The 17,120-nt window shown below is 32.9% G+C and overlaps 2 protein-coding genes across 2 annotated transcripts; both read right to left on the reverse strand.

Moving 5' to 3' along the window:
• Nucleotides 1-428: 428 nt before the first annotated feature.
• Nucleotides 429-8,020, reverse strand: LOC143052394 (uncharacterized). Its single transcript, XM_076225423.1, has 3 exons — nucleotides 7,919-8,020; nucleotides 4,219-4,633; nucleotides 429-1,697 (listed from the first exon to the last, which is right to left on the reverse strand). Exons 1-3 carry the CDS (start codon nucleotides 7,952-7,954, stop codon nucleotides 436-438), a joined length of 1,713 nt encoding a protein of 570 aa, XP_076081538.1. The 5' UTR covers nucleotides 7,955-8,020; the 3' UTR covers nucleotides 429-435.
• A 4,120-nt stretch (nucleotides 8,021-12,140) lies between these two features.
• LOC143052396 (uncharacterized) lies at nucleotides 12,141-16,399 on the reverse strand. The gene is made up of 3 exons (XM_076225424.1): nucleotides 16,259-16,399; nucleotides 14,837-15,248; nucleotides 12,141-13,412 (listed from the first exon to the last, which is right to left on the reverse strand). Exons 1-3 carry the CDS (start codon nucleotides 16,331-16,333, stop codon nucleotides 12,178-12,180), a joined length of 1,722 nt encoding a protein of 573 aa, XP_076081539.1. The 5' UTR covers nucleotides 16,334-16,399; the 3' UTR covers nucleotides 12,141-12,177.
• Between the last annotated feature and the right edge of the window lie 721 nt (nucleotides 16,400-17,120).

Raw genomic sequence — 17,120 nt, forward strand, 5'->3', positions numbered from 1 at the left:
TATTAGTCTCTTTTTTAACCAGTATATGGAATTGTTTTCAAAATAGGTTTTAATTCCCTTCTTGGTGTACATCAACCTTTTTGAGACATTTTCTCTAGTATTGCATATCTAACCAAGGAATTGTATATTTAAATTAAATATACAATTCCTTGATCTATAAACAAAGCACAAATACTTTGATTTAACTTAGGTCCAGGGAAAATCTATACAATATTTTTACATTTATAAGTGGAAATTATGGCATGCATACACAGGACTATCTCGGCATTAAAATAAAGGGGTGACTCCCGTATTAATTTTTTTAATCGAACGATAGTAGTACGGTGACTTGTTAACTGTTATGTTATATGTCATTCGATCTCTAATGGAGAGTTGTTTCATTATTAATCATACCACATCTTCCCATGTTATCAAGTCTACAATTTGTTTTTAAAATCAATTAGGTAACTTTTTATTATATTTGTGTGGAAACATTACAGCCAAAATTCCATCTTGTTTTGATTTGATTAAAATGTCTTCAAGAAATTCTGTATCAAGATTTTGTCTGCGTGATATGGTAAAAAGCAGTTCACGGTTTGCTTCTGCCGTGTCCGATTTAGACAATTGTCTTAACCTTTGAAAGTCCTCCATGGTTATGTTACCAGCTTGGTAGAGACAGTCTAAGACTGAATTAATTTCTAACATTGACACAAGCATTTGGAAATGTTCTCGTATTATTTCGTGTAATGGTTTAGAGTTTTCTGATTGAGATTTTACGTTTAGATCATTAGATGCATAAGAGTCGCCTTCTTCGTTGCTAGGGCGCTTAGTAAGTAATGTTTTGATCTCTTTGATTTCAGACCTTAGATCTTGCATTTCAGATGATTGTATGGTTGATTCTTTTCCTATATTCAGTTTATTTATATTTTCCTCTATTAAAACTAGCCTTGAAGATAGACTTTCAATTTTATCATGAAGGGAGTAATCGACTACTCCTAGTCTAGTTGTTTTGAATTTAGATTCACTAGTGTACTTAATATTTGGTTCGTTCTCCGAACTGGTAATTGCGCCTTCGATATTTCTGGATTCAAATATTGGATTATAATCATCGCTGTATATCGATATTTCTTCAGCATCGTGTCTTATTTTGTCTAGTTCTCGTTTACTATTCTTGTATACAGAGTCAGGTACATCTGATTGGTCGATCGAGGTTTGCTGTTCGGTATCATCTTCAACTATTGGTATAACAATATTTTCATTATTTTTTCTTTCTTTAAGTTCACACCGTAGTTCGATTCTGCCTAACTCAAAAACACAATAAACTTGTTCAGTGTATAACTCTTTTTTAATTGTATCATTTTCGTAATTGATTTCAACAGTCCCTTCAGTTGTCAGTTCTATCCGAATTGCATTTTTACATTTTGTCGGAATTTTTTCGAAATGGATAACAGGCAGTGACGTAATATCACAATATTTATCTGCGCTTGACATAAATTCCTCTGGGTTGGATTTCGATATTGCTAATTTAAAGCTACAATTTTTCGATGCTGGTCCGACTTTATTAATATCGTCGGCCTGAAAAGATAAAGTCTCCCCACGTTTTATAGGGTTCTTAACAAAGCAAACTGCACATAAATATGGGTATTTCAAAGTTGCACATTCATCTTTCGTTGAAATATTTTCTCCTTTATTGGGCGAGAATTTAAAGCCTTTAGAACCTGAAAAAAATAGAAATATGATTACGATTTATTCAAATTTAAAACAAGTATAACCATAATTATAAGAATATGTGGTGGTTACAAGGAAGTAATTATTTACATAGGCGACAATGGTAGCCTTATTTGGTCCTGCCTTTTCACCATCAAAGATCCATTGAAAAAAATTTCGAATTCTGAATTATCAACACTTTTGGGTGTAATTACAATGGTCAAACACATATGGTGCCGCAGCTTTTTTTTATAGAAAAATGGCATTTTTTAAGGGTACTCAACGGTTCCGGAATTTTCGAAATAGTATGAATGAAGAACACCCCTTGCATAATTTGGCACAGAAAATGTTGCTTGTCACAGAGAGTTTTCTCTACATTTCTCGCTATTTCTACACCAATGGCCAACACCCATTTCTCACTATTTCAATTTTAATTTCTAATTACCAAGGCAGCAGAAAATAAATTTACTTCTACCTATTATCTTGGATGTAAAATCCAGGTAGGTGATGTAAAATCCAGGTGGCGCCAGTCATCTTTATTTACTTCCTTTTAACCTGGTATGAGTGCCAATGAAACAACTCTCCATCCAAGTCACAGCTTGTAAAAGTAAACCATTATAGGTCTAAGTATACACACACATTTTACACATAAACTAGCAAGGACCGAACACAGTTTCCTAGACTAGACGTTTAATTTATAATACCAGATTTCATGATGCATACATAAAATTGAGAATAGAAATGGGGAATGTGTCAAAGAGACAACAACCCGACCATATAACAGACAACTGCAGAATGTATATTTATATATAGAAGATATAGAAGAAACAAAAATGTCTGCAACAGCTGACTCATTGCCGTTCTTTAAATAACTGCCCTTTATCCAGTGCCCATGTAGTGCGCTTTTTGTTCACATAATTCACACAATTATTTCCATTTACCAGTTAGGATGATTTAGAACGAAATATCCGGTTGTGAAGATTTTACTTCATTTGCTCCTTTCGTACTTTTTATAAAACTCTTCTCTGTTACTTTTGTTAAGATGTTTGCTATGGTATTTATTTTGTGTGGAGATATAAGTTTATTGTTATTGCTGTTTTTATCATTGAAGAACCACTGTTACACGCGATGTTATGTAAAACAATAACCGCCTCGTTGTTACACATCGTCATGGTCATTGGGTATTCTTATTTGATGTACTGAGAGTATCGACTAACAGGAAGTCACTGTCTATGTATATATATACAATGACAATTCAACTGAACAAAATAAAGACCCGAATAAAACATGAAATTATTTAACAAAACAATTAAATGTACAGCGGGTAATACTATCGTCAAACAGATATTTATATTACCCAGCAGACTTCAAAATCGCTTACACGATACAAGTCATCCTAATGTTTCATGTAAAAATCTCATTATTTACCCTTTTAAAATACTACAGCTGTTTAGGTATGTCACGGAATTTATTGACCGACGGACAGAAAATATGGCTGCGGTATATATTTGGGTGTGGATGAGGTTTACAGAATAGTTAATAATGGGCAAATAAATCATCTTCGCTAGCCAAGGGTTACGATCCACTTCCGTTCTCTTCACCCTTGGTGGATTGAGATAAAATTTCGGAGACACAAGGTTAGGATTGTTATTGGTAGCAGTCGAAACTCGCTGCATCCAATCAAAATGCGCCTCTAACATGATCACGTGTAAATGTAGAAAGTGTTTGTAAACAATTGCCACGTGTTTATTGTGCAACAAGTGAAGAGAATGGGAGTGGATCGTAACCCTTGGCTAGCGAAGATGAAAATAAATAAGGAATAGACAAAAAAATAGCAAAATAAAATAAAGAATAGAGAATTGAAGGGTGCTAAAATATGAAGAATAACTGCAAATAATAAAGAATATTTTAAATTTTAACAGAAAAGAATAATTTCAAGTAATTACAAAATAACCATTAGTTTTAAGATAAAACATTATGAGCGAAATATCAAAGAATACAAAAATAAAGGACCTCAATCCATACCGGCCTTATATATATGGCACTCACAACGTAATTTGGTTGTAATGATACTAGTATTACAATTTTTAAAAATTCATTATTGTGTAATGAAAAGCTTTGAAATTTATTCACAATTTGTCCAGACTGATTAGAATACAGATTCATGCTTTCCTTACATGGATCTGACAATTCTCTGTTCCTATTTCTTTTTTCTGTTTTATGAAACATTTCGAAGATTCGCTAGGCAAGGGTTGTGATCCAGTCCTCCGGAGAGGAGGGGCTGAATCGTAACCATTGGCTACCGACGATGGAGTTTCAGATTTTTGAAAGCAAAGCACATGATCTATATTTAAATCATATTGCAACTTTCCTAGACTTGGGGCAATTTAAAAGATTGAAAAAATGTATTGACATATTTTTTGTTGTCGAAGAACTTATTTTGACTTTATAACATGTGTTGTTGTGTTGCTGTCTCATTGCAGTATAACCCTTATGTCCTTCTTATACTACATAATGTATGTATAATCGTACCTATTTTGACTTTGAGGTCCCCAAATAAAATATTGACTGTAATCCAGATGGTCTGTTCTTTATCAACTTTTGACTTTGAGTTTCTGTTCTCAGCTTCTGTAATTATTCTATCCCCTTCTTTGGATCTTTTTATTTTGGTTGTTCCTACTTGCTTGTAGATTCTAGCCGTCTGTATAACAGTAAGTTCTTTTACATTTCCCACGTGACTGACATCTGTTATTGTTATAGGATCTATGGAGATAATCCCAACCTCAGCATGACCTTTTCCACTGAATGTTAGAATAATCTCTTCGTCAGGAGATAAAGACTTGTCAATAAAGAAACGACCTCCTGGGTCATTTTTAATCCATTTAGCAGTACAGCCATCGATACAAATGTTCCTGCCGCATGTTGGTGAAAATACACACTCCCTGTCCTGAAATAGAAATATAATGTAAATAAAATGACGAAGGTACAGTGTTTCAAATTTGTATTTTATGTTCTATAGTTTTATTAATTTCTATAACCTAATGACCACTCTTGCATTCATATTGATTGATAGTTGCTTTTCTTAACGTTCAGTGGCAAATATTTCACACATCTTCTTGTAGATATGTAACTCGCAATAAAATTTGCCAGAGAAAATAAGGAAGAACATACATGTGTAGTTCGGTCAATATTTGGTGCATTTCTCGATAGAGCTGTTTACATGCAAGACAGTGCAGTATATTACATTTACGAATGATCAAATAGAGACTGCAAACAAATCCATTGTTTGGTGCTATTTGAAATTAAAGAAAAAAAAACACGATACAACAACTGACAACGTACTCTATATCAACCTGGGACCATAATAATATAACTAATAAAATTATTTGCAAGGAATGGCACATTTATACCATAAAAAATGTAGCAACTTGTGACAATGTTTAAAAACAAAACAATTGTAAATATTGTGCACCCAAGGTTGTCTTAAAACCATATTTATTTTTTGTTTCAAATATTTACAATGTACGTGATATTTACTAGAGATTCGTATATAGGATCAAAGTATAAAAGTTGTCTAGTACTACTGCATGGAAATTGAACATTAGAGTCTTTATATAACCTCACGGTACCCAAATTGCACCGAGTACCCAGATTGCACCTATTTAGCAAAAAAAGCAGCGGAAATCTTACACGATTTCCTAGAGACTCAACAATTTGTATTTTTATGATTTGGTACTATGCACGTCTTTACAAAGGTAAAAATATTAAGACATGCACAAAACGTTCATAGTATTTATCAACAGATGAAGTGTGTACTAAAAAAAACCAAAATGTACGGAAACGTCGCCATGCGACGTCATCTTTTTAAAATTAGCAAATACAATATTTAACAAGTATCCATTTCTTAAAAAATGAAGAGTTAGCATGGACTAAATATCCAATTGTTCAAAATATTTGAAGAAATTAAACAAAAGATCTGTTATTCGACTTTGGATGATATTATTTTAAGCATGGATGCAATTTGGGTACTCCTCATTACAAAATCATTGATGGTTTGGAGGTCAGTTCAGACCAATTTTCTATGATTCCATATGGATTCAAAATTAAATTGGTGAAACCTTGTGGTAAATAATGATACATCTTCAAAATAAACACATAATTAAAACTTTTGTCTGAAGCATAAATAAACGTAGGTTAAACAACTGTCAAAATAGGTGCAATTTGGGTACCCTTAGGTTATAAATATATAGTATGTAATTCCTAAAATATGTATAACATTTTTTTCTTAAAATCTAAATGCTATTCAAATAAATGTTACCATTGATTCAAAATTACAGTTTTTGAACAATTCAACACCAAATCAGGTTATAACAAAACAAAGAAACCAAAATAAATTGTATCAAAAGACAATGCGTACTTCTTCATATACATTTTGAGGATAATTACTCGATATTGGCCAAAATCTTTCTGAATTTTGTTTTCTTGGTTTCGACCCTCTCAATATCAAAACGATATATACAACATTTTGAACTTCGATTTTGTTTGTATTTTATTTCTTAAAAAAATCGAAATCTTCTTGTTGCCAATATTTCAACTCTGCATAAGTATAAATACGCCTAGTGTTTATGTTTGACATCGTTAGGCGCGCGTTACGGTATTATACATGTGACGTCACATTCTTAAGATGCCAAAGGACTCAGTCCGTATTATGTCGTTTGGAGTTAATAAAGGCCAATGCGATCTGTCGTTTCATCATTTGCAGCAACAGTTTCTGGATTTTTTTCATAATAGAGAATACAACGGAGATAATATTACATATCGTCGCTGGGCTTCTCAAATGTCGTATATGACTTTTTTGGCTAAAAATGTTTTTTGACACCAATGGTCTGGGCGGGAGGAAATCTTTGGTATACAAAATGGCATACAGTAAGACCAATCAAAATGTGTGAAATAAGACATATTACAAAATTGCCAATGTCAGTTGTTTGTAAAGTTTGCTTCCAAAATGTTGTATGAAAACTTGAAAATCGTTGTAGAATGGCTTTGGGTAAAACATAATTGTACATTTCTTTATTTCTGTGAAAATAATTTAAGTTCTTGGATAATCCAGAAATGTCAAAGTTTTTATTTCTCTGCTATTTACAAAAATGTTCAAGTTCACATACGACATTTTGGAAGCATGCATTTTGCCAAAATTTTAAAAGCCTGTTTGTGAGATATTTTTTTCTTGAAAAATTTGTAATTTACAACATTTTAGAAGCCCAGCGACGACATATAAAAAGGATGTGGTATGATTGCCAATGAGACAACTCTCCACAAGGGACACAAATGACACAGAAATTAACAAATATATAGGTCACTGTACGGCTTTCAACAATGAGCAAGGTTCATACTCAATAGTCTGATATTAAGTCTTCGAAATGACAGATGTAAATCAATCCAAACGAAAAAAACTAACGGCCTAATTTATGTACACAATAATAAACGAAAAACAAATATATTACACAGCAACAACAAAGCACACAAATACGTATTTCATATAAAAAAAAAAAGAAGATGTGGTATGATTGCCAATGAGACAACTCGATCTCCACAAGAGACCAAATCGACACTATAGGTCAACATGAGCAAAGCCCATACCGCATTGTCAGCTACAAAAGGCCCGAAATAACAATGTAAAACAATTTTGTTTCAGACAATTCTGATTGGCATACAAAAATAGGGAGGCAGTCCTGGCTAAATTTAGATTTTTAGATTTCCTTTTCCAATAAAATGCAACACTAATAACAGTCCGTGATTTCGGAGTGAGTCATTTCCTTGACCACGTCACAAGAATTCATAGGGGAAAAAAGGAAACAATAGACATAGCACGCAATTTCTTGGTTGTAGTATTCACGATAAATGTTATCCTAAGAATTGAGTGCCTCTTTCTGTAATTGTATATGGTTGTAAAAATGATGATCCGAGAATTGTATAACATGTGAATCAGTCAACGTTTTTACGTCCTAATATAATTACAGAAATTATCATTCAATTCTTAAATGAATGTAAGTCAAAATTACTATATTTTAAATGACCCTGATGAGAAATAAATCAAAGGAAAATAGGGGTTACCTCTTAATCTTCAACTTCCGGGTTCATATTGGCCATGTAGGATGCTCGATAAAAGACTGTTTGTACCGCTAATCAAATGTAAAATAGGAATAATCAAGATTTAATGTAAAACACTTACAAGTTCTTTACTTGATTTTCTGGGTTCCTCAGCCATACTGTTTTCTCGCTAAATTAGATTGGTCATGTGACGTCACAAAGCGTATCATTTCATCGAAACAGGTGAACAATTTATAAATAAATAACCAATGCGTGCAAAATATATTTTGTACATTTATGGAATTTTAAATTCTAAATATAGCATTGTTCACCTTTATTTCTCATATTCTATTATTCGTTGAATATCTATATAATTTACCAATTACGACTGGTTTCACAATATGTGCTTGCTAAACGTTCAGTGGAAAATATTTCATGCAATTTATCCTCTATGTAAGTAAATCGGAAGGATAAAAGGTAGAAAATTTCCCAATTAGAGGGTTGGAAACCTGTACATCAAACCCGTCGTCCGTTATCAATACAGTACTGTAGTTGTAATAGGTCACATGACACGTTGTCACTAGCTCACGTTCACTAGCTATATATATAGTAAAACAAAAAAGGAACCGCTTAGCTATACTGGAGCTCCTGGAAAGCCCTCTTTCTCAAAATAAGATGCTTGTTGCTCAACCTCTGATTTTCTGTGTAGTGTTTCGTGGACTCTTCTTTTTCCTAAATGTTTGCTATTTAAGTTCGCCTTCCATAACGTGCCACTGTGAGCTATTGATTTTACTTTGCGTCAGCTGTCTGTCGTCGTTCGTTTACTAGAACTTTTACAAAACATTTTTCTGTGAAATAACCAGATCAATTGCAAAACAAACTTGACCGCAATCGGTCATAGTGTATTTGTTTGCGTATTGGGTCATAATGACCCAATCAGAAATAATGGATAACTACATGTATAATTGTCAATTATTTAAAAACCGTTCAAGCATGAATCGTAACGGTTCTATAAAAAATGTCGAGGAAAAAAATTAAAATGACGAGATCTAACTTTTGTTTGTTTTAACCAAGGATGCAAGGTGACCCCTTAAGGGTATAATGGTTATTAGATACAATTTGTGTAATTTGTTTGCGTTTGTTTTGTCATTATCTTGAAATCTAAACTAAATAGAGAGAACGTTTAGAAAGTAAACGTGATAAGTAAGAAAAGTCCAACAGTTTATATGAAAATAAGGAGATGTGGTATGATTGCCAATGAGACAGCAATCCATCAAAGTTAAAATGAAGTGGATGTAAGCAATTATAGGCAACCGTACGATCTTCAAAAATGAGAAGAAGTAAAAACATATTGTATGGTTGGCTATTAAAATATAGGAACAATTCAATTGAGGAAATTAACGGCCTAATGTGTAACAAAACAATTTACGAAAATAAAATAGGACAGACATGAACCAACGACAACCACTGAACTAACAGGCTCCTGACTTGAGACGGGCACATAAAGATTATGATTGGGTTTAACATGTTTGTGAGTGCTCACCCCCTTTTAATGTGGAAAAACTTTTAGGTCAGAAAATTGCACAAAATCATCATATTTTAACAAAATGTCAAAAATAGGCCAACCTTTGGAGAATATTATGTACTTTTATGAAAAGAACTGATTTATTTAGCATTTAGGCTTTAGAAATAGACCCATTTAAGAATCAAATTGTGACTTTTTTTTGGTGTTTTATGATAAAGTTGATATTTTAGGCCATTTTGTACCATTAGTGAACCTTGTATGATCATGGACAGGCAAACAACCGTATCGTCAGTCGATGTCTATTTATTTGTAAGTTACAATATGTTCCATCGAAAGACTATTTATATTTTTTGTGAGGAGGAGATTTGGCAATTAACTTGTAAATTCAGACAACTAAATAAGTAGTTTAAATAGCAAGAACAGCTCAACGTACGTCAACACGAACGATCGATAAATTGTCAGATAAGTCTTGTTGAAACTTTTGCCTTAAAAAAACGAATTTAACACTTTTTTGCAATTTTTTGGTATCATATTGAGAACCATTAAAATAGACAGACCAACTTTTATAACATAAATAACTAGCCTGTTAATACGTACATGTAATGCAGCAACCATTTAATATAGTTTTCACATGTTTGAGTTTTGATTGATTGATAATTGGTGTTTTAACGCCACTTTTGTGCTATTTCGTGGCGGTAAGTTTTTATGGATGGAGGAAGCCGGAGTGCCAGGAGAAAACCACCGACCTTCAATATGAAAACTGACAATCCTAGTTAATGAACATTTGAGTCGAGTGTGACCGATAGAGCGGGGGTTCGAACGTATAACAACCTCAGTGTTGACGGACTAGACTAAGTAATAACTCTAGTAACATCACTTGGCCACCGAGGTCCCTTGGTTGCGTTTTGAGTTAAAGGTCTGAAATGTTCAGTCAAATGATATCGGATATCAAATTATGGACATTTTTAAAATGAAGCGAAGACAAAATGAACTGCGGTCAACGCTTTTACACCATAATGAATTTACAAAACGAAGCATTCAATTCTTAAAAGATGATTACTAATAATTAATGATCTGGGAAATTACCAGAAATTAGTTTATTATTTTCATGTTCAATGAACCCAATGTAATAACTTGTGTACAGATACACAATGAGGAGATGTGGTATCACAACAAGGAGAAAGCTATATGTACTATAAAATTGAGAATGGATATAGGGAATGTGTCAAAGAGACAACATCCCGCCCAAAGAGCAGAAAAGCAGCCAAAGGTCACCAATGGGTCTTTAACACAGCGACTAAATATTTGTGTACAGACCAAATGAGGTTAGAAACTTATAAGTACATATATGTTGGTTGGAGTTGTCCTGTCTGGTGTGAAATCCACGACGGAAGAGTATTTTGGCTCCGTTTTGGCTGTGCAGGATGCTTCGATCTCACCCTATATGGATTTAACTAACCCTCTTTATGTAGGGGTCATTAGCGATCCATATAATTTATAGTATTTACCAGAGTCTGTCCGTTTTGTCTGCCTTTCGTCCTTGTCGACACACTGATATTAACCTACAATCTGTATGTATTGTATACTGTTCTTGTATTTTAATATGCATGCAATTATGGTAACTCAACAATTTCCCAAGAAAACTCAAATCAAAATACAATGTATCGTGTGTTTGTCCATCAGTATGAAACGATTGCATCTGGAAATTTTACCTTTGACAATCAATTCAAACAAATTGATTGGTACAAAAGCATACTACTCTTCCAAAAATTAATAATGTATTTGACTTATTTGACTATCTCTTTTATGCCTCTTTTGTTCGTATAGCTACAACGTTTCTGTATAGAATCATATTCAAAACAGTGTGGCTGTGGCCATTGATTGACGACCTAAATTATCCCATTGACTGGGATAGATTATGTGAACGTTTGTCTGTAACGACTACTGCTCACTATGTACTTATTATAGAATTTAAACTGTGGGGTAACCAAAGGTTCTTAACGCCTTCAATAATAAAATAATTCGAAAAATTAATCAGGAATAACCTTTATGTTTTGATTTATATTATTGATATTAATCATAACATCGTGTTATTCCCGATTAATTTTTCGAATTACTTCATTTAGGTGTTGAGAACCTTTGGTGACCCCACAGTTTAAGTGTCTTTAACAAGTACATAGTGAGCAGTGGTTGTTACAGACAAACGTTCACATAATCTGTCCCAGTCAATGGGATAATTAAGGTCGTAAATCAATGGCCACAGCCACACTGTTTTGAATATGATTCTAATTATGAATACCAGGCTGTTAAGTGTTTTGGTTTGAGTGTTATTGACGAAGGTAAATCCGGAAAAGCGCTTCTAACGCACAAAATTAATATTGTGTTATTTTAAGTTTGAATTAGAATTTGGCATACATCTTAATGTCAGTTTTATAAATTTAAATATAAATATAAAATACGAGGCCTGCTAATTCATGGAATACTGTACCTTTCTCCTAGTAACATTCTTACTCAAAGTGGTGAAACAGATAAATCTTTATCTGAGAGACATTATCGAAAACTAATTAATTTGTTTATAAATTGCTTTGCTACAATTTGAAACTTATTGACATACAGACATAATGTTTTATGAAGCTCCATCTCTAAGATAAATGCAAAAAAACATGATCTTAAATAACTGTTTCATCCCTTTGAGTACGAATGTAAGTTCTAAATTTTTCTAACAAGTTAAGCATTCGTTTCCCATTTTCATAAATAGCACGCCCATAATAAACTCGAGATAAAACCGAAAGGAAGACATGACTTTGAGACAAGCATAAAGAAAGAGGCAAACTTTCTTTAAAACAACTTGTTCATTTATTTTAATCATGATTTATCTATGGAAATAAAACTGCCAAAACTCCAATCTGTTTTGATCGAAATAAAAGACTCTCAAAGTGATCAAGGTCAATACTTTGCCTGCGTATTATAATACTTAACAGATCACGATTACCACTTTCTCTGTCAGTTTGGGAAAGTTTTACTAATCTTTCGCATTCGTTGTGACTTATGAAATCTGATTCATATAAAAGATCCAACAATGGCACCGTATCGATCATTTTAATCAAGTTTGCATAGTTCTTCTGTAAAACTTCATTTAGTGACATCTTAGGTTTAAATTCATTTGACTCATTACGTGCACGGGTATTTAAATTTGGTGGAGATTGTACCGATAATAGTTCACTCAGCATTTTCCTGAGGTCTTGAATTTCCGATTTTAGTTCTTGATATTGAGACTGTAGCATGCCATCTTTTCTAGTTTCAGGGTTACCGATGGTTTCTTCAACTGTCTGCAATCTTAAATTTAATTCTTCTTTGTTATGACTCGGTGATATATTATCGACTGGTGACGATGCTTCATTGCTTCTGATACGATATTCCGCTGGGTTGTTTATATTCGAACCATTGTTGACCAACAAAGGTGAAACATCGCCGATGATATTTCTGGATTCCAAAGCTGGGTTGAAATCGTTTGAGTGAATCGATATAGACTCTGCGTCATATCTTATAGATTCTAGCATCTTTTTACTGCGAACATACTCCGAGTCAGGAGGAACAACAATGGTGTCGACCTGATCAATCGGCGAAGCAGTCTCGACAGATGGTGAAAAGTCTACGATTTTACTTTTGCAATGAAGTTTTATCCTGCAAAGTTCGAAAATGCAATATATTTGATCGTTATTGGTTTCTTTATTAAGTGTCCCTTTTTCGGAGGTGATTTGAACAGTTCCATTCTGTGATAGTCTAATCTTAATTTCATTTTTGCATTTCTTTGGAAATTCATCGAAATGAATGACAGGAAGTGACGTAATATCATCATAGGTATCATTTCCTGACATAAAGAAAACTGGATTAGACTGTGATATCGCTATCTTAATACTGAAATTTCTTGAAGGTTTACCATCTCTTAAGATCGGATCAATCTGAAAGTTTAATGCTTCCTTTCGCCTGATAGGTTTTCCAACAAAGCATACAGCGCAGGGATTGGGGAATTTTAAATTCGCCCATGTATCGTTATTCTCGAGTTGTATATTTCCTCCTGTTTTATTTGAAAAATTGTAACCTTCAGTCTCTGAAAAAAGAAAAAAATATTTAAAACTTAATGTATCATACTGGAACCTGATGGAAAGACATAACATTGGCCATTATATGTATAAGTGGAGGGTATCAAGATTTCGTGTTTAACCCCGCTGCACTTCTTGTTCATTCGTATGTTTAGGTGTTTTGAAGTATGACATCCATTCTGTTGAATTAGTATACATGGGCCGTGTCAATGAAAGTATCCTAGGACATGTCCTAAGATAAGTCTTAGGACATTATTTAGGATGGTCTTAGGACGTGTCTGAGACATGTCTTAGGACGTAAAACAAAGCTGTCTTAGGACTGTCCTAACTATGATGGTCCTAGGAACACATTTATTTAATTGAAAATATATGTAGAGATTTGTATGACATAGATTGAATTGTATTTTAGAACCTATATGTAAAGAGAGGGAGGATGACTCTTATATAGAAAACGATTAACGCAAAATAAAAGTTAAAGTTTTTACGGAATACTTATAAATACGTTATTAAATATGATATTCGTGCTGCAATTGTAGTACATAAACTAGTTTTGTCCTTAGGTCCACTCGATTTCATTACATGTATCGAATTCAGGATTAGGTAAAAAAAGAAGTAAACTTTTTCCCATATTTGAATTATTTAAAATATGTTGCTTATGATGATAGTATTGTTTAGGCTTCAAAAAAGGCAGCACGAAATGATTTAATATAATACAATTAAATCTGTAACAAACATTAAACAATATTTTTTTTTATTAATTTTGTCTAATGATAGTTTAATTTTGTATTAGTATTTTTAGTATTGAGTTTATGCCATATTTGTTGTTTTTATTACGTTTTAGAACGATGTAACCTTTAGGACTATCCTAAGACACCTAATTGTATATCCTAACTTTCGGACCAAATTTAGGACATATCTTATTTTAAGAGACTTTCGTTAACCCGACTTAGGACTAAGACGTGTCCTAAGACCATCCTAAGACAACAGCTTCGTTGACACGGCCCCAGGACTGTATAGGAACAAGCTGATGCCCCGCTCTTGATGTGAAATGTTATCGCTGCGTTGAAGACTCATTGGTGGCTTAAGGCTGTATTTTATTGTTTCGAGTTGTTGTCTTTTTGACCAATTCTCCGTTTCCACTCTCTTTTCTGAATGTTTCCAACAAAAGAGGTCACAATAAGCGTAGCTAACTAATTAGTTCGAATATTTTGTGTTGTTAATGTTAAGTATGAGTGGTATGTATTATAAATGATCTCTAGTTTTATCTTTGCTTCTTTAATTTATTGATAATTGCTTAATGTCCAGTGTCAGACATTTCATGCATATTCAGAACGGTAACAATTTTAAAAGAATCAATACTGTCGAAAAAAGAACTAACTCATGTAAAATTGTCTTTTGATGTATAACGTAAGTTTCTATACAGATTAATTACCTATTTCTACTTCCAGATCTCCAAATATAATATTAACAGTAACCCATACTTTATCATTCCTTCTAACTGTAACGCTAGAAGTTTTATCTGCTTCTGTTATAATTTTCCTCCCACAATCTGATCGTTTTATATTGGCAGTACCCGTCTGCTTGTAAATTCTTGCACTTTGTATTACAGTTAATTCTTTCAGATTTTCCACTTGGTTGATGTCCGGTATTGAAGCAGGATCTTTAGTGAGTATTCCAACTTCGGCATGTCCTTTGCCATCAAACGACAGCTTTAGTTCTGCTTTAGGAGGTATTGGTTTGTCGACAACAACTCTGCCCCCTGAGACGTCACTGTTCCATCTAGCTGTTGCGCCATCAACAATGACATTCCGACCGCAGTGAGACGAAAATGAGCATCCAGAGTCCTGAAATGAAACAAAAAAAAATCCTAAGGATTCTTTTGATTTCCTTCCTCATATTTTGATACGTTATTTTTTTTACAAGATGTCAACCCGATAGATTAAAAATGGAGCCCTTACATTTAGGCCAAAATAAAATTTTAATTGTTTGATGCAGCCTACCTACGAACTAAAAGTAAAAAATAGTGCATATGAATATAAAAATGTATTATAGCTCATCTATAGTGCGCTTTAGATATATGCACTTCAACCACTTGTTTAATTAGTTTCGTGTAGAGTTCCTCGATATAAACTTTTCTGTAAAATACATGTAATGTTAGTATGTGTTTTTCTACCCTCAAAGTGAACAATAATAATATGATATAACTGTAAAGAAATTTTAGTAACATCGCCTAGGTCTCTCAATACAGCGTAGATAAATACACAAAACATTCCCACCTCCCCGCCCCTTAACAACATAGAACTTTACAATTGATCAGTATATCGATGTTCGTCGGGAACGTTAACAAAATTAAAGCCAAAGGCGTCCACTCAATACTTGAGCTAGATGACCAAAGTCAGAGATTTCCATAAGAATATAGCCAAAATTCATCTTTAGTCAACTTTGCCAGAGGAGCTGCATGAACCTTTGAATGCAAATCAGCAATATTCTAATGAATGTAATTAAAATTAAATGTCGATTTGAATTGTCTACTGTAATGTAAGCATATACTTCCGGGTATGAAAAGTATTTAAGTACAAAAATCTAGCATTGGTATGGATATTGTCAATTTTACAATACAAATTAAAAAAAGCAAAACGCTTTAAGGTGCAACTTATAAATAAATAACTTTCGTTTTATCTTGTTTAATATCAGGGTAGATGTAATGTACCAGGATGTTTGTTGAGTCGATCAGCCTGGAAATATAAATGCAGTATCAGCTGGAAGATTTATTTCAAATTTAATTTTTTGGTTATAAAAGGTCTTTAATTTGTAACAGGTCACGTAACAAAATAAAAATAAGAAAATAACTTACAGCTACCGGGTTAGACTGTCCCAATGATTCAGCCATTGTTTCCAGAGGGTTTAACCACTGTGTGACGTCAACCATGCACCCAGTTCGGAGAATCAAAATTTAAATATCTATTATATGCATAATACACTTGGCAGTTGGATTTTTTTTTTTATCTAAATATACACATCAACCTTGGGATATACCTTTACCTGCGTTGTTGACATAGGTGTTTTACAGATGTAATGACGTATAATGAATTTAACTCCATATCTAAAACTATGAGGTCTTTATTTCTGTTTTATGTCTTTTTTGATACATTACAAATATTGGCTAATATTCTCAGCTTATTTTTACATAAAAGAACCCCATATCTTTATTTTTTACATAAAAGAACCCCATATCTTTATTTTTGACATAAAAGAACCCCATATCTTTATTTTTGACATAAAAGAACCCCATATCTTTATTTTTATTTTTGACATAAAAGAACCCCATATCTTTATTTTTGACATAAAAGAACCCCATATCTTTATTTTTGACATAAAAGAACCCCATATCTTTATTTTTGACATAAAAGAGCCCCATATCTTTATTTTTGACATAAAAGAACCCCATATCTTTATTTTTATTTTTGACATAAAAGAACCCCATATCTTTATTTTTGACATAAAAGAGCCCCATATCTTTATTTTTGACATAAAAGAACCCCATATCTTTATTTTTGACATAAAAGAACCCCATATCTTTATTTTTATTTTTGACATAAAAGAACCCCATATCTTTATTTTTGACATAAAAGAACCCCATATCTTTATTTTTGACATAAAAGAACCCCATATCTTTATTTTTATTTTTGACATAAAAGAACCCCATATCTTTATTT

Source organism: Mytilus galloprovincialis, chromosome 11 (assembly GCF_965363235.1).
Source record: "Mytilus galloprovincialis chromosome 11, xbMytGall1.hap1.1, whole genome shotgun sequence".
In the NCBI taxonomy this organism is placed as follows: Eukaryota; Metazoa; Mollusca; class Bivalvia; order Mytilida; family Mytilidae; genus Mytilus; species Mytilus galloprovincialis.

Bases quoted from the DNA above. Each gene is read 5' to 3' on its own strand.
- LOC143052394 (XM_076225423.1), bottom strand. From the start codon at position 7,954: ATGGCTGAGGAACCCAGAAAATCAAGTAAAGAACTT. The intron at 4,634-7,918 runs GTAAGTGTTTTA...TTTCTATTTCAG, and splicing joins GAAAATCAAGTAAAGAACTT to GACAGGGAGTGTGTATTTTC. The intron at 1,698-4,218 runs GTACGATTATAC...TATTTTTTTCAG, and splicing joins GGACCTCAAAGTCAAAATAG to GTTCTAAAGGCTTTAAATTC.
- LOC143052396 (XM_076225424.1), bottom strand. From the start codon at position 16,333: ATGGTTGACGTCACACAGTGGTTAAACCCTCTGGAAACAATGGCTGAA. The intron at 15,249-16,258 runs GTAAGTTATTTT...GTTTCATTTCAG, and splicing joins GACAGTCTAACCCGGTAGCT to GACTCTGGATGCTCATTTTC. The intron at 13,413-14,836 runs GTAATTAATCTG...TTCTTTTTTCAG, and splicing joins AGATCTGGAAGTAGAAATAG to AGACTGAAGGTTACAATTTT.